This window comes from Notechis scutatus, chromosome 6, assembly GCF_049901735.1.
Source record: "Notechis scutatus isolate UNSWTSFEM ecotype Mainland chromosome 6, rNotScu1.2, whole genome shotgun sequence".
Taxonomy (NCBI): Eukaryota; Metazoa; Chordata; class Lepidosauria; order Squamata; family Elapidae; genus Notechis; species Notechis scutatus.
In genome coordinates this window covers 81160639-81178263 of record NC_142014.1, presented here as the reverse complement: position 1 = coordinate 81178263, position 17625 = coordinate 81160639, and the positions used below count along the sequence as shown (strand labels likewise).

General features: G+C 48.8%; 1 protein-coding gene across 2 annotated transcripts in view; it reads left to right on the top strand.

The window, feature by feature from the left end:
- Positions 1–17625, top strand: part of AHCYL2 (adenosylhomocysteinase like 2) — a 100976-nt gene that overhangs the window by 72837 nt on the left and 10514 nt on the right. For both annotated transcript variants that reach the window (XM_087968952.1, XM_087968953.1), the window contains exons 7-10: positions 7404–7510; positions 9686–9802; positions 13737–13800; positions 15254–15342. In XM_087968952.1, the coding sequence (XP_087825078.1) occupies positions 7404–7510; positions 9686–9802; positions 13737–13800; positions 15254–15342 (377 nt within the window). The remainder of the gene's footprint in view (positions 1–7403; positions 7511–9685; positions 9803–13736; positions 13801–15253; positions 15343–17625) is intronic.

Genomic DNA, 17625 nt, shown 5'->3' with positions numbered 1-17625 from the left:
TTGGGAGTTCTAGTCCCACCTTAGACCTGAAAGCCAACTGGGTGACTTTGAGCCAATCACCAGGAGACAAGGAGTTCTAGTCCCGCCTTAGACCTGAAAGCCAACTGGGTGACTTTGAGCCAATCACCAGGAGACAAGGAGTTCTAGTCCCACCTTAGACCTGAAAGCCAACTGGGTGACTTTGAGCCAATCACCAGGAGACAAGGAGTTCTAGTCCCACCTTAGACCTGAAAGCCAACTGGGTGACTTTGAGCCAATCACCAGGAGATTGGGAGTTCTAGTCCCACCTTAGACCTGAAAGCCAACTGGGTGACTTTGAGCCAATCACCAGGAGACAAGGAGTTCTAGTCCCACCTTAGACCTGAAAGCCAACTGGGTGACTTTGAGCCAATCACCAGGAGACTGGGAGTTCTAGTCCCACCTTAGACCTGAAAGCCGACTGGGTGACTTTGGGCCAATCACCAGGAGATTGGGAGTTCTAGTCCCGCCTTAGACCTGAAAGCCGACTGGGTGACTTTGGGCCAATCACCAGGAGTCGGGAGTTCTAGTCCCGCCTTAGGCCTGAAAGCCAGCCGGGTGGACTTTGAGCCAATCACCAGGAGATTGGGAGTTCTAGTCCCGCCTTAGACCTGAAAGCCAGCTGGGTGACTTTGAGCCAATCACCAGGAGATTGGGAGTTCTAGTCCCACCTTAGACCTGAAAGCCAACTGGGTGACTTTGAGCCAATCACCAGGAGACAGGAGTTCTAGTCCCACCTTAGACCTGAAAGCCAGCTGGGTGACTTTGAGCCAATCACCAGGAGATTGGGAGTTCTAGTCCCGCCTTAGACCTGAAAGCCGACTGGGTGACTTTGGGCCAATCACCAGGAGACTGGGAGTTCTAGTCCCGCCTTAGGCCTGAAAGCCAGCCGGGTGGACTTTGAGCCAATCACCAGGAGATTGGGAGTTCTAGTCCCGCCTTAGGCCTGAAAGCTGTCTGGGTGTCTTTGGGCCGATCACCAGGAGATTGGGAGTTCTAGTCCCGCCTTAGACCTGAAAGCCAACTGGGTGACTTTGAGCCAATCACCAGGAGATTGGGAGTTCTAGTCCCACCTTAGACCTGAAAGCCAGCTGGGTGACTTTGAGCCAATCACCAGGAGACAAGGAGTTCTAGTCCCACCTTAGACCTGAAAGCCAACTGGGTGACTTTGAGCCAATCACCAGGAGATTGGGAGTTCTAGTCCCACCTTAGACCTGAAAGCCAACTGGGTGACTTTGGGCCAATCACCAGGAGACAAGGAGTTCTAGTCCCACCTTAGACCTGAAAGCCAACTGGATGATTTTGAGCCAATCACCAGGAGATTGGGAGTTCTAGTCCCACCTTAGACCTGAAAGCCGACTGGGTGACTTTGGGCCAATCACCAGGAGATTGGGAGTTCTAGTCCCACCTTAGACCTGAAAGCCAACTGGGTGACTTTGAGCCAATCACCAGGAGACAAGGAGTTCTAGTCCCGCCTTAGACCTGAAAGCCAACTGGGTGACTTTGAGCCAATCACCAGGAGACAAGGAGTTCTAGTCCCACCTTAGACCTGAAAGCCAACTGGATGATTTTGAGCCAATCACCAGGAGATTGGGAGTTCTAGTCCCACCTTAGACCTGAAAGCCGACTGGGTGACTTTGGGCCAATCACCAGGAGATTGGGAGTTCTAGTCCCACCTTAGACCTGAAAGCCAACTGGGTGACTTTGGGCCAATCACCAGGAGACAAGGAGTTCTAGTCCCGCCTTAGACCTGAAAGCCAACTGGGTGACTTTGAGCCAATCACCAGGAGACAAGGAGTTCTAGTCCCACCTTAGACCTGAAAGCCAACTGGATGATTTTGAGCCAATCACCAGGAGATTGGGAGTTCTAGTCCCACCTTAGACCTGAAAGCCGACTGGGTGACTTTGGGCCAATCACCAGGAGATTGGGAGTTCTAGTCCCACCTTAGACCTGAAAGCCAACTGGGTGACTTTGGGCCAATCACCAGGAGACAAGGAGTTCTAGTCCCACCTTAGACCTGAAAGCCAACTGGGTGACTTTGGGCCAATCACCAGGAGACAAGGAGTTCTAGTCCCACCTTAGACCTGAAAGCCAACTGGGTGACTTTGAGCCAATCACCAGGAGATTGGGAGTTCTAGTCCCACCTTAGACCTGAAAGCCGACTGGGTGACTTTGGGCCAATCACCAGGAGACAAGGAGTTCTAGTCCCACCTTAGACCTGAAAGCCAACTGGGTGACTTTGAGCCAATCACCAGGAGACAAGGAGTTCTAGTCCCACCTTAGACCTGAAAGCCAACTGGGTGACTTTGAGCCAATCACCAGGAGACAAGGAGTTCTAGTCCCACCTTAGACCTGAAAGCCAGCTGGGTGACTTTGAGCCAATCACCAGGAGATTGGGAGTTCTAGTCCCACCTTAGACCTGAAAGCCAACTGGGTGACTTTGAGCCAATCACCAGGAGATTGGGAGTTCTAGTCCCACCTTAGACCTGAAAGCCAACTGGGTGACTTTGGGCCAATCACCAGGAGATTGGGAGTTCTAGTCCTGCCTTAGGGCTGAAAGCCGGCTGGGTGACTTTGGGCCAATCACCAGGAGGCTGTGAGTTCTAGTCCCACCTTAGACCTGAAAGCCAACTGGGTGACTTTGGGCCAATCACCAGGAGACAAGGAGTTCTAGTCCCACCTTAGACCTGAAAGCCAACTGGGTGACTTTGGGCCAATCACCAGGAGACAAGGAGTTCTAGTCCCACCTTAGACCTGAAAGCCAACTGGGTGACTTTGAGCCAATCACCAGGAGATTGGGAGTTCTAGTACCACCTTAGACCTGAAAGCCAACTGGGTGACTTTGAGCCAATCACCAGGAGATTGGGAGTTCTAGTCCCACCTTAGACCTGAAAGCCAACTGGGTGACTTTGAGCCAATCACCAGGAGATTGGGAGTTCTAGTCCCACCTTAGACCTGAAAGCCAACTGGGTGACTTTGGGCCAATCACCAGGAGATTGGGAGTTCTAGTCCCACCTTAGACCTGAAAGCCGACTGGGTGACTTTGGGCCAATCACCAGGAGATTGGGAGTTCTAGTCCCGCCTTAGGCCTGAAAGCCTGTCTGGGTGTGACTTTGGGCCAATCACCAGGAGACAAGGAGTTCTAGTCCCACCTTAGACCTGAAAGCCAGCTGGGTGACTTTGAGCCAATCACCAGGAGATTGGAGTTCTAGTCCCACCTTAGACCTGAAAGCCAGCTGGGTGACTTTGAGCCAATCACCAGGAGACAAGGAGTTCTAGTCCCACCTTAGACCTGAAAGCCAACTGGGTGACTTTGGGCCAATCACCAGGAGACAAGGAGTTCTAGTCCCGCCTTAGACCTGAAAGCCAGCTGGGTGACTTTGAGCCAATCACCAGGAGATTGGGAGTTCTAGTCCCGCCTTAGACCTGAAAGCCGAGCTGGGTGACTTTGGGCCAATCACCAGGAGACGGTGAGTTCTAGTCCCGCCTTAAGCCTGAAAGCCAGCTGGGTGGACTTTGGGCCAATCACCAGGAGATTGGGAGTTCTAGTCCCGCCTTAGACCTGAAAGCCAGCTGGGTGACTTTGAGCCAATCACCAGGAGATTGGGAGTTCTAGTCCCACCTTAGACCTGAAAGCCAACTGGGTGACTTTGGGCCAATCACCAGGAGACAAGGAGTTCTAGTCCCACCTTAGGCATGAAAGCCAGCTGGGTGACTTTGGGCCAATCACCAGGAGAGGGAGTTCTAGTCCCGCCTTAGGCAGAGAAAGCTGTCCACCTTGGCATGAAAGCCAGCTGGGGACTTTGGGCCAATCACCAGGAGGCTGTGAGTTCTAGTCCCGCCTTAGGCATGAAAGCCATCTGGGTGACTTTGAGCCTGGGAGGCTGTGTTCTACTTTGGGCCAATCACCAGGAGGCTGTGAGTTCTAATCCCGCCTTAGGCCTGAAAGCCGTCTGGGTGTCTTTGGGCCAATCAGCAGGAGACTAGGAGTTCTAGTCCCGCCTTAGGCATTAAAGCCGTCTGGGTGTCTTTGGGCCAATCAGCAGGAGACTAGGAGTTCTAGTCCCGCCTTAGGCCTGAAAGCTGGCTGGGTGTCTTTGGGCCAATCACCAGGAGGCTGTGAGTTCTAGTCCCGCCTTAGGCCTGAAAGCCGGTTGAGTCAGTTTGGGCCAATCCCGAGGTTTCCCAAATGCTGCTTTAGTAGAAAACAGAGAGCAGTGTCTGTGCTGTAACATAACACCCTGCCCACCTCGCATGGTTGTTGTTTTGGGGGGGGGAAACGGGAGGAGCAAAGAGCACAGGCAGTCCTTGACTTACGACCACAACCAAGCCCAGAATTTCTGTTGCTAATTGAGACATTCAAGTGAGTTTTGCCCCATTGTATGACCTTTTTTGCCATGGTTGTTAAGTGAATCACTGCAGTTGTTAAGTTAGTCACACGGTCGTGAAGTGAATCCGGCTTCCCCCACTGACTTCGCTCATCAGAAGGTCGCAAAGGGGATCACGGGACTACGGGACACTGCAAACCATCATAAGTACGAGTCACTTGCCAAGCATCCGAATGTAAATCATGTGACCATGGGGGGATATATTGCAATGGTCGTAAGTGTGAAGAATGGCCCTTTTAAGGTGCCGTTCTAACTTCGGTCACTAAGTGAACTGTTGTAAGTTGAGGACTACCTGTATTAGGTATGTCCATTGCTTTGAGTTACGTCTAAAACATAAAAAAATCTAAGAAACAAAATAATAAACGGAGCAGCCAGCGAGCAACCTAGAACAGGGACAGATTCTCCTTCCCCGGAGCCAATTTACCAGAAACACTTACGTAAATTCTGTTCTCAGCACGGGGTTGGACTAGATGACCTCACTGACCTTTCCAAGTCACACATTCCCCCGCTTCTCGGGTCACCGTACATGCTTGTTAAGAGTAATGATGATGTTAATCTGCTTATTACTTGACTTGCATATATTATTTAAGAGAAAATAACACGTAATTGCAGCGCAGGGGTAGAGGTGACCTCTGGGTGCCCCCCCCCCTCCCCCCAGGGCCTTGGAGGTTTGGATTATTAAATAGGTGGGGCCAATTTGGGAAGCGGGGCAAGCAGACTGGGAAAGGTTAATGAGAGTTTTTGGACTCGCCGGCGGACCGGAACACAATGTTCCCATGGTCCTGGGGCCAAAATCTTGACTTCTCCTGGGTGCAAATACAATGAGAGGTTAATGCTTCTTCCAGTAGAAACAGCAGATGGAGAATTAGAGGGGTGGGTTTCCCCATCGTGGATGGAGGATGGAGAGGATGGAGAGAACACAACGGGGCAACACAACTTAACGTTTCCATAGAAGAAAATATTTGTCACTCAGGGTTCAGTTGTCGGTTCATTGGGGGGTCCTTGAGCTGGGTGGCTTCTTTGCAGACGTTTCATGACCCAGCTAGGGAACATCATCAGTGCTAGAAGGAGGTGGGAATTGTGGAGAGGAGGAAGAGGAAGAAGAGGGTATTGTGAGGTCCTTGGTGCCCCCTGAGCTTGGTGGTTTCCTTGCAGACGTTTCATGACCCAACTAGGGAACATCATCAGTGCTGGGAAGGGAGTAGGGCTTGCAGAGTGGAGAAGAAACAGAAGGGGGCAGGAGGAGGAGGAGGAAGAGGAAGAGAAGGAGGAGGAAGAAAAGGACTGTGGGATTCTGGGTGGTCTCTGAGCTTGGTTATTTTCTTGCAGACGTTTCATGACCCAACTAGGGAACATCATCAGTGCTAGATAGGAGTGGGGTTTGTGGAGTGAAACAAGAGGAGGAGGAGGAAGAGGACTGTGGAGTCCTTGGTGCTCTCTGAGCTTGGTTGTTTCCTTGCAGACCTTTCCTAGCCCTACACGTTCACATTCTCAAACTCCACACTCCTTTGTACTGATGACGTTACCTCGTTGGGTCATGAAACGTCTACAGGAAAAAAACTACCCAGTTCAAAAAGCAGCAAGGATGCCACCAAGCCATATTTACCGCCTTGTTGACATCCGATCTGGAGACAAACCTCGAGATGGGAGCTCCAAAATCACCCCTTTCCTCCTCCCCCAGGAATGGGGGGGGGGAATTTAGGCTGCATTCCATATGTTCTCCTTTTCCCAGAAAAGATCGGGCAGAAACTTGCCAGAAAATGCCACTCTAGCTTATTAGGGCACTTCAAGTGGATTATACAACCTTCTTAATTAACTGGAGATTAATGAGCTGGAGCCTTGAGTGCGAGGGAGGGGGGTGGAAACGGAGGGGTGTGTGTGTGTTTGCTGGGCGCTGTTGATGCCAGGCTGGTAATCCGTTGAGTTAAAAAAAAAACAGCGTGATCTGAGCGTAGGAGCGTTGAGCTTTACACATTGTTCCACCCCAACCAAAATGCCTCTAAAGGAGCACATCTCTTAACCTTGGCTAATTCAAGATGGGTGGACTTCAACTCCCAGAATCCCCCAGGCAGCATGGATGGCTGAGGAATTCTGGGAGTTGAAGGCCATGAGTCTTAAAGTTGCCAAGGTTGGACACCTGGCTTAAAGTTTAAAGTTGCCAAGGTTGAAAGACACTATTATAAATCAGGCCTTTGGGAAGGACTCAACAGGTGGACCAAAATAAGAATTTTTTCAGGAAAGATAAGGAAGATAAGCTGGAGGGAAAATGACTTAAATATAATGTTTTCATTAATTAGGGTGGATTTTTTAAAACTGATATATGTACTCATAGAAAGCTTCAGGTTAGTTTTGTAGGTATAAAATGAGTGTATATGTATATACGGGTCTCCAGTTCTTTAAGTAATGCTGAATAATATTTCAAAGATTGTAAAATGTTATGGACTAGATTTGAAAATATAAGAAATGATATATTATCCCCCCACAGCAAAGACAGCCAGGGATGGTTAAACAGATTCTTTTATCCAAATAAGAGATTATATTTAATTTTGTTTCTATTTTGAAAATGCTTCCAAATTTTGTGGTTTGGAATGCGAACAGAAAAAAAAAATGGAACTTTGATTCTGCTTTTGTAAACCAGACAGGCTTATGGTTATAGAAATGGCTTGTACATACCATTGTGTAAAAGCTAAAAACTTGTGGCTGTAATGTTGTTACCTTCTAATGTGCTAAAGAGAGTCAGAAATCGGTGCCTTTTTCTTATTTTTCTCCCGTTACACTATATCCTTCCCTCCCTCTCTTCTTAACTTTTCCATGGATTTTTTTTTCTTTGTATTTTATACTTCGATAAACTAATAAAAAAGTGAAATCACAAAAAAACAGGCAGACAGAAATGCCAAATCCAGTCTAAATGTCTGACCGATTGTGCAGCTAATAATAATTATTTCAAAGTTGTTGTCCCAGCCACGCAGTCACCTGTGGTCAATTTTGTCTCGCAGATCCTGGACGATGGTGGAGACCTCACACACTGGATCTATAAGAAATACCCAAACATGTTCAAGAAAATCAAAGGCATCGTCGAAGAGAGCGTAACCGGGGTCCACAGGTAAACATTTATATTTGAGACGGAGCGGCCTTGAGATCTGGTTTTTGGTACAGCCATGACTCCAATCGAGCCAAAATTTATGTTGTTCCTTGAGTAATTTGACAAGTGGGAGTTTTGCCCCTGTTTCACGACTTTTCTTGTCGCATATGTTCACCAAATAACTGCCGTGGTTAAATTGGTCGCGTGGTTGTTGAGTGAATTCCCGTTGCTTGTCAGAAGGTCGCAAAAGGGGGTCCTTAATGGTCCAATCCTGTCCGCTTTGGAAGACATATTGAGAGCAGATGCTCCCACGCTGCCACATTGTGTGTCCACTTTGGAAGCCATATTCCATGCTGCCACATAGCCTGAGAAAGTGGGAGGGTGTGATTCCAGTTGAGTCGTTCTAAGTTAGACAAAAATTCTTTTCTTAGTTCAAGGTTATTAAGTGTGGCGCCGCAGAGGAAAAGGATCTTACACTGGGACGGATCATGATTGGTCCATGTGGTGTGTTGATGGGACAAAAGGGGATGGATTGTAGTTTGGGACATATTGGGAAGTCCGGAAAGCTTTTAGTTTCGAGACAATGTCAGCGTTCCAGCAAACCTCCATTCCAATCAATCAGACAAGCATAATCTCAAAAATACCTTTATTAGAATAGCACCTGGCACATCTGTGGAATCCCGAATCTAAAAGTTTCCCAGGCTTCCCACAATGTCCCAAACTACAATCCACCCCCTTTTCTCCCATCACCCCATCACATGGACCAATCACGATCCATCCCAGTGTAAGATCCTTCTTCTCTGCTGGGCCACACTTAATAACTTCGAACTAAGGAAAGAATTTGATTTTGTCTACTTAGAACTACTCAGTTGAAATCGCCCCTCCCATTTTCTCAGGCTATATACGGCTTCCAAAGCTGGCACCTAAATCATGTACCGTCATAAATGTGAGTCAGTTGTCAAGCACCCAAATGTGAATCCCATGACCCTGGGGAGGTTGCAACGGTCGTAAGTGTGAACAGTGGTCCTGAGTCCCTTTTTTTCAGTGCCGCGGGAACTTCAAGCGGTTGCTAAACAAACTGTTGGAAGTCAAGGGCTACTTTGACTACTTTGACTATTCTCTCCTCTGTGGTTAAAAAATAATAATAATTAAATCCATTCACCCCCACAGAGAATAGATTTCAGTAGTCATTTGTGCTTAATTTGTTCTTCCCTACATTTTCAAGAGTTTAAGCCAGGGGTCCCCAAACGTGGCAACTTTAAGATTTGTGGACTTCAGCTCCCAGAATTCCTCAGCTAGGCATGCTGGCTGGCCAATTCTGGGACTTGGAAGTCCACAAGCCTTAAAGTTGCCACATTTGGAGACTCCTGACTTAATGGGTAATAACAAAAGGATTAAATCCATTCCATTCTCCGTTATCGAGCCCACTCACTGCGTTGAGAATCAAGGTACAGGTGGACCCTTCGTAGCCTCAATGGAAGAATCACCTGGGCCCATTGAAAGCCGTCCTAGAAACCCCAAGAGCAGCAAAGAGAATTGTGGGAAAATCCTGATTGTGTGTGTGTGTGTGTGTGTGGCTTTTTTTCTTTCTTTTTTCTTTTTAAGAAACTTTATTAATCTTTTATTATTTTAAAAAGACAAACAACAGAAATATAAATCTTATAACATCCACAGTTTGTGACATTCATCTTATGCTAATATTTTGTGCATTATTTACAAATATATAGTATTTGTGCGGATATAAATCGTTAACTTCTCTAGTGCTTATCCCTATTTATTTACAACCCATTTATCTAATCCAACAATCTATCTCTGCTCAGTCCAATCATACCATTTTCCCCACATCTTGTAATAGTCAGATTCCTCTTTCTCTTGTCCATCTTAGTGCAGCTCATTATTTTTTTGAGTGATCAGTTCCTCTGGTGGTATTCGTGTGTGTTTCCAACACTGGGCACAGGCAATCATGGCTGCAGTTAAAATGTGCCGTATGAAATATTTTACATTTCTCCCGTATTTCTTTCTTTCTTTTATCCCCAATAAAAATAATTCTGGTTCCAATGCTATTTGCTCATTGGTAATCTCCTGTAACCATTTTTGAATTTTTAACCAATATTTTTGAGTCTCCAAGCAGGACCACCACATATGATAAAATGTGTGTGTGTCTGTGTGTGTTGTTTTTTTCCAACTGCTTGCCAGGTTGTACCAACTCTCGAAAGCCGGCAAGTTGTGCGTTCCCGCAATGAACGTCAACGATTCCGTCACCAAACAGAAGTTCGACAACTTGTACTGCTGCCGGGAATCCATTCTGGATGGGTAGGTCCCTTCTCTCAGTGTTCCTCTACAGGTGGTCCTCCTTGAGGGAGCCCAAAAGGGGCGTTGGCGAGCGAGGCGGTTGTTAAGCAGAGCTTTGTCCCGTTTTGCGATACTTCCTTGCCACCGTTGTTAATAAGGGTTAATCACTGCAGTTAAATTAGTTAAACGCTTTTACTTCCTGACAGCCAGGACAGTTAACCAATGGGATGACTTGCCTCCAGAGGTTGACTGGACAGCCATTTGTCTGGAATGGCATAGAATCTCCTACTTGAGCATGGGGTTGGACTAGAAGGCCTCTAAGGGCCCTTCCAACTCTGCTCTTCTGTTATTCTGTAAAGTATAGCGGTCTTCCAATGTTGGAGGGGCTGCCCCAAAGAAGATTTGGGGGTCCACCTATTCTCCAAAGCCCCCTGAAGGCAGGAGGAGAAGCAACGGATGGAAACTAATCAAGGAGAGAAGCAATCTAGGAACTAAGAAGAAAATGCCTAACAGGGAGGACAATTAACCAGTGGAACTGCTTGCCACTAGAAGTTGTTGGGTTCTCCATCACTGGAGGCTTTTAAGAAGAGACTGGATAGCCACTTAGCTAGAATGGTACAGGGTCTCCTGCTTGAGCAGGGGGTTGGACTAGATGACTTCCAGGGTCCCTTCCAACTTGGATATTCTGTTCTGTTCTATTTTTTTCTCCTCCAATTTATGTGCATATCTACCCATCTTCCCTGCCCTATTGCTTTGGCCACCTCCACTCACACGGCCATTGGCATAAGGAATTAAGGAGAGACTTCCCGACAGTGAGAAGAATTAACCAGTGGAACAGCTTGCCACCAGAAGGCACAGAACACAGACTCATAGGGTTAGAAGGGCCATTGGAAGTCTTGACCTTCTGCTCAAGTTCTAGATCCAAAAAAAGATGGGGAGACTCTGGAAAGAGAGCAGAGAAGGGCAAGAAAGAGGATTGGGGGACTGGAGGCTAAAACAGATGAAGAACAGTTGCAGGAACTGGGCAGGTCTACGATGAAAAGAAGGACTCGGGGTGACATGATAGCAGTCGAGGCTGCCACAAAGAGGAGAGGGGGTCAACCTGAAGGCCAGACGAGAAATAATGGATGGAAAACTAACCCAGGAGAGAAGCAACCTAAAACTAAGCAGAAACTTCCCGACTGTGAGAAGAATTCATCCACGGAACTCCTTGCCACCAGAAGTTACGGATGCTCCGTTCCTGGAGATTTCCAAGAAGAGATTAGGCAGCCATTTTGTCTCGAACGGGAGAGAATTTCCTGCCTGAGCACGGGGTTGGACTAGAAGACCTCCCAGGTCCCTTCCAGCTCTATTCTGATGGAGTGACCTTAGAAACCGAGGTCATAAATAAAGGAAAGGAATTGGGCTCGGGCCTTCAAAAAAAACCAGGACCGACCAGAAACTGGGGCAGCCTCCTGCTCCGTCCCGTGGGGACCGTGACTGAAAATGGGGAAATGGCATCCCCCCCGCGTTGTTAACCTGTTTTCCCCGTCCGCTAAAAATAGATGGAAATGTAGGGCACGGTGGTTGGCAGCGGGGCCAAGCCGAAGCCGCTTCACTCACAAAAAGGAAATGCAAAGCCATTTGGGGGGGGTGGGGGGAGGGCTGGGGGGGGGCTCACAAATCACCTGTCAGAAACCAGGACATCACAGCAAACCCCAAATCCAGGATTATCAGAAGCCACGAAGATCCCTTTGAGGAGATTTAGAGGCAGCGACCTAGCCCGAGGGTAGAACGAGCCCAAATTAAAGACAAAGAGATTGAAAGATTATAAAAAGACTGGGAAGGAAGAAGATATTTACATTTCCAAAAGGCTAAATTTGGTTCAGGTTTGTTTTTTTACACTTTCAGATCCAGTGGCTTGTAAGAGGCAACTGGGCACCGGCTGTTGCAAGTTTAAACTTAAGCTTAAGTTTACATTTAACTTACAGTTAAGCTTCCTGTTACTTTGACAGTCCCTGCAGGTCGATGCTCTTTCCCTCTCTCGGCCCTGATTCCTCATTGTACAGCTCCAGTTGTTTCTAGAACGGCATTTGCATTTATTTCTAAGTTGTGGGGTCCCTGGGGCTCTCTGAGCCGGGTGGTTTTCTTGCAGACGTTTCATAACTCAACTAGGGAACATCATCAGTGCTTGGAGGAGGAGGAGGAAGCCTGTGGGGTCCTTTGGTGCTCTGTGAACTTGGTCATTTTTCTTGCAGACGTCTCATGACCCAACTAAGGAACATCATCCATGCTAGAAGCGGGGAGGAGCACTGTGGAATCCTTGGTGCTCTCTGAACTGGGTGTTTTCCTTGCAGACGTTTCATGACCCAACTAGGCAACATCATTAGTGCTAGAAGGGGGGTAGGAGGAGGAGGAGGAAGAGAAAGGAGAAGGAATAAAGGAGAGGTGAGGAAGGAAGGAAGGAAGGAAGGAAGGAAGGAAGGAAGGAAGGAAGGAAGGAAGGAAGGAAGGAAGGACGGACTGTGGAATCCTTGGTGCTCTCTGAACTGGGTGTTTTCCTTGCAGACGTTTCATGACCCAACTAGGCAACATCATCAGTGCTAGAAGGGAGTGAGATTTGTGGAGAGTCGGAGGCAGAGAAGTTGAGACGTCCTTGGAGCTCTTTCTGGTGCTCTCTGAGCTGGGTGTTTTTCTTGCAGATGTCTCATGACCCAACTAGGGAACATCATCAATGTTAGAAAGGAGGTGGAGTTGTGTAGTGGACGAACAGGAGAAGGAGGTGGAGAAGGAAGAAGACAAAAAGGGAGGAGGAGGGAAGGAGAAGGAAGGAAAAAGAAGGAAGGGGACAAAGAAAGAAGGAGAAAGAGAAGGACTGTGAGCTCCTTGGTGCTCTGAGCTTAGTTGCTGCAGACATTTCATGACCCAGCTAGGGAACATCATCAGTGCTAAAAGGGAGTGAGGCTTGCTCACACCTAGCAAGCAGATTCTTTTTCTGTAGGTGCGTGCAAATATCCCACTGCAGCGATTCAACTGAATGTTTCCATTTATCCTGCAGTCTGTAAAGGGGAAGAACGCAGAACATTTCAGGTGTGTATTCCAGGCAGTCTTCACACCTGAGCCACAAATCACAGCTCTTGTTCTGACCTCGGCTTCCCCCAAAAAGCACTGAGCCGACTCCGTGTCCCGGCAAAACCCCCTTTTATGAAAGGAAGGTGTATTTCTTGCGTTCACTTCCAGCCAAAGGCCTGGCCAACAGTCTTTCAAGGGTGTAATGAGGAGCAGCACAGACCTCATCTAGCCTGGAGAGCTGCCAAGTAAATATTCCCAAACGCAGTGCTGACAAGGAAGGGCTCGGCACAGAGACTCTGAGATGCACAGACAGGTCTTCCCACGACTGCAACCAACAAATTCTTCCCTGCGAAAGCCCCCTCCCCTTTTGCTCCTCTTTTAATCCCTATGGGAGGGGCCATTCCCCGTCCACCTGTGCCCTTACTCTCGGAGTCAACCCTTGTGCCTTAGCTGTTCCCTTTGTCTGGCAGCTCTGCGCATGCGCACCCTGGGAACAGGCTCCAGCTGTTCTTCTTCCCCACTGATCTCCGACTCTGAAGGCAGCTGGTAACCGTCAAACAGCCCTGGCCCCATCTCTGCCTCCGACGCAGAGCCCTTGTCCGAGCCTTCCTCAGCCTCCAGGATTGGCCCCCGTTCCTCCCCAGCCTCCTCTGGCCGGCCACAACGGCTCTTTGGAAACCGTTCCGCAAGGGGAACTTGGTCCCATTTGTCTTCTGCCAACCTCGGCTTGTAACAAGCGTGCGGCTTTGGCTTTGACGTCACCCTCCGCAGGAAACCTTCAACCGGAGTAGTTCTGAGCCTGGCGGCCACCGTCGCTCACCTATTCGGACATGATATTCTTGGGGCTGCGGCTTTCTTGCAAGCCGTCCATCCTGGAGTAACTGCCTTCTCTCTTCCTTCCCAGCCTGAAAAGGACAACCGACATGATGTTTGGAGGGAAACAGGTGGTGGTCTGCGGCTACGGAGAGGTAAGTCCGGACCAGGGACGGTGAACGACGTCTCTGCGCCAAGATTTGTCCTCTGGAGCAGGGGTCTCCAACCGTGGCCACTTTAAGATTTGTGGACTCCAACTCCCAGAATTCTTCCTTCCACCCTGCCTTTCTCTTTCTTTCTTTCCCTCCCTCCCTCCCTCTCCCTTCCTTCCCTCCTTTCTTCGCTTTCTTCATTTTTTTCTTCCTTCCTTCCTTCCTCCCTCCTCCTTTCTTCGCTTTCTTCATTTTTTTTCTTCCTCCCTCCCTCCACCTTTCTTTTTCTTCCCTCCCTCTCCCTCTCCTTCCTTCCACCCTCCCTTTCTCCTTCTTTCTCTCCCTCCCTCTCCCTCCCTTCCTCCCTCCTCCTTTCTTCGCTTTCTTCATTTTTTCTTCCTCCCTCCCTCCCTCCCTTCCTTCCTCCCTCCACCTTTCTTTTTCTTCCCTCCCTCCCTCTCCCTCTCCTTCCTTCCACTCTCCCTTTCTCTTTCTTTCTCTCCCTCCCTCTCCCTTCCTTTCTCCCTCCTTCTTTCTTCTCTTTCTTCATTTGTTTCTTCCTCCCTCTCTTCCTTCCTTCCTCCCTCTCTTTCTTTTTCTTCCCTCCCTCTCCCTTCCTTCCTCTTCCTTTCTTAGCTTTCTTCATTTTTCTTCTTCCCTCCCTCCCTTCCCCTTTTTTTTTCTTGCCTCCTTTCTTCCCTCCCTTTCTCTTTCTTTCTTTCTTTCTTTCTTTCTTTCTTTCTTTCTTTCTTTCTTTCTTTCTTTCTTTCTTTCTTTCTTTCTTTCTTTCTTTCTTTCTTTCTTTCTTTCTTTCTTTCTTTCTTTCTCCCTCTGTCCTTCTCTCCCTCCCTCCCTCTCCCTTCCTTCATCCCTCCTTTTCTTCCTCCTTCCCTTCATTTTTTCCCCGCCCACCTTCTCTCTTTCCCCTTCCTCCCTCTCCTCCTTCCCTCTTTCTCCTTCCTTCCTTCCTCTCTCCCTTCTCCTCTCCTCTGCCCTCTGTCTTTCCCCCTCCCTCCCTCCCTCCCTCCCCCATCATCCTGCCTGGGGAATTATGGGCATTGAAGTCCACATACCTTAAAAGTGGCCCAGGATGGGCCGTCTCTCCGTGGTTTCTCCCGAACTCTGCTCTAACTCATCTGGCTTCTCTCTCCGCCTCCCACACCCAAAAAAACCAATTTTTTTTAACCTTTTCTGCAGCAAAACTTACAAGGTCCCCCTCCCCGCTGTGGGGATCTCTGTCAATTCACAGACCTATTGCTGCCCTGCCTGGACCCTCCCGGGCTCTCTAGGAGGAGCGAAAGAGACGTCGGAGAGGCTCCCGCGGGGCTGCAAAGGGCTGGGGATTCCCAGGCAGGGTCTGCTTGCCTTCCGGTGACGGATTCCGGTCACCCCCCCCCCCCCCTCCCCTCTCTCCAAGCCTCCTTCCTGACCTCCTCCTCCTCCTCTCCTGCCCCAGGTGGGGAAAGGATGCTGCGCGGCCCTGAAGGCCATGGGCTCCATTGTGTACGTGACTGAGATCGACCCCATCTGTGCGCTTCAGGCCTGGTAAGGAGCAAAAAAAAAACAAAAACCTGCCTCGCAGGGAGGGTTGGACCAGAACAGGGGTCTCCAGCCGTGGCCACTTGAAGGCTCGTGGACTTCAACTCCCAGAGTTCCTCAGCGGTGCTGGGAGGCTGCCGGGGAACAGCTGGTTCGGTGATCTCGTATGAACGGCTGTCCGAAAAAAACTTAGCTTTTTTGTATCTTTTCTTTTTATGACCAGCGAGAGTATTTGCACCAAGATAAATTCCTTGTGTGCCCAATCTCACTTGGCCAATAAAGAATTTTCTGTTCTACTCTACTCTACTCTACTCTACTCTACTTTCTATTCTATTCTATTCTATTCTATTCTACTCTATACTCTACTCTCTATTCTATTCTATTCTATTCTATTCCTTATTCTATTCTATTCTATACTCTACTCTGCTCTACTCTACTCTACTCTACTCTACTTTCTATTCTATTCTATTCTACTCTATACTCTACTCTCTATTCTATTCTATTCTATTCCTTATTCTATTCTATTCTACTCTACTCTGCTCTACTCTACTCTACTCTACTCTCTATTCTACTCTACTCTACTCTACTCTACTTTCTATTCTATTCTATTCTACTCTATACTCTACTCTCTATTCTATTCTATTCTATTCCTTATTCTATTCTATTCTACTCTGCTCTACTCTACTCTACTCTACTCTACTCTACTCTACTCTACTCTACTCTACTCTCTATTCTACTCTACTCTACTCTACTCTACTTTCTATTCTACTCTATTCTATTCTACTCTATACTCTACTCTCTATTCTATTCTATTCTATTCTACTCTACTTTACTCTACTCTACTCTCTACTCTACTCTACTCTACTCTACTCTACTCTATTCTATTCTCATTGTACCCTATGACTATTATTACCATGTTTCTCATAAAATAAGGCCGGGCCTTATTTATTTTTAGCCCGAAAAACAGCTAGGATGTTTTTCGGGGTGAATAATTCTCCCCCCCTCCCCCGCGCACCAGCGCCGTCTCCAACAACAGCGTCTGAGTCGCTCCCGCTTTCCCCTGTCCCCGTAACAACAGGGAAAAAAAAGATTTTGAGATACCTGGAAGCACCGCGCACTCCGTTTTGGTTTAATCCCGGCGGCTGGGTGGGCGTGAGAAGAGCCGACGGCGTCTCTGCTGCTGCTACCCTTGGTGCTCCAGCCTCGGGCCCTGCAAGTTTGCAAAAGTCCCGGTGCGCAGCCCGTTCCTGCATTCAAGCGCCCAGGCCGAGCTGCAGCTGTCCCTCTCTCGCCAGCGGCGTCTCCAACAACAGCGGCAGCAGCGGCGGGAACCGTGGAAGCGTTTCAGCCGCTTCTCGGGTGGGGGAGCCGCCTCCGTAACTTCCACGGTTCCCGCCGCTGCCGCCATTGTAATTGGAGACTGTGCTGGCGAGAAAAGGACAGCTCGGCCTGGGCGCTTGGAATGCAGGAACGGGCTGCTGCACCTGGACTTTACAACTTGCAGAGCCCGAGGCTGGAGCACCAAGGGTAGCAGCAGCAGAGACGCTCACTCGGCTCTTCTCACGCCCACCCAGCTGCTCAGGTGGGTGGACTTCAACTGCCAGAATTCCCAGGCCACTCTGCTTTAAGACAGGGGTCTCCAGCCATGGCAAGCTTTGCTGGCTGAGGAATTCTGGGAGTGGAAGTCCACAAGTCTTAAAAGTTGCCAAGATTGGAGACTCCTGCTTTAAGAGGTGTGGACTTCCACTCCCAGAATTCCCCCAGCTAGCATGCTTTGAGATGGGGGGACCAACTCCCAAAATCCCCCAAGGCCACCATGCTTTAAGACAGGGGTCTCCAACCATGGCAGGGTTTGCTGGCTGAGGAATTCTGGGAGTTGAAGTCCACAAGTCTTAAAAGTTGCCAAGGTTGGAGAGCCCTGCTTTAAGAGGTGTGGACTTCAACTCCCAGAATTCCCCAACCATCATTTAAGTTTCTGAGCCAGACTCGTGGACTTCAACTCCCAGAGTTCCTGAGCCAGCAAAACTTTAAGCACGCGTCTTAAAGTTGCCAAGGTTGGAGACTTCTGGACTAGAAGACCTCTGGGGTCCCTTCCAGCTCTATGAATCTATCATGGCTCTCTTGCTGCTTCTGCCCCTTTGCCCCCCCTTAGGCTGGCCAAAGCTAAGAGGAGCAGCCAGCCCAGGTGGGGAGGATGAGAGGACTGGCTGGGGGGGTCTCCCATTCCAACTGTAGTTTGTGGGTTAGGGTCCCAAAAGGGTCTTGTGCGTGGCGGGTGGAAACCTCTCG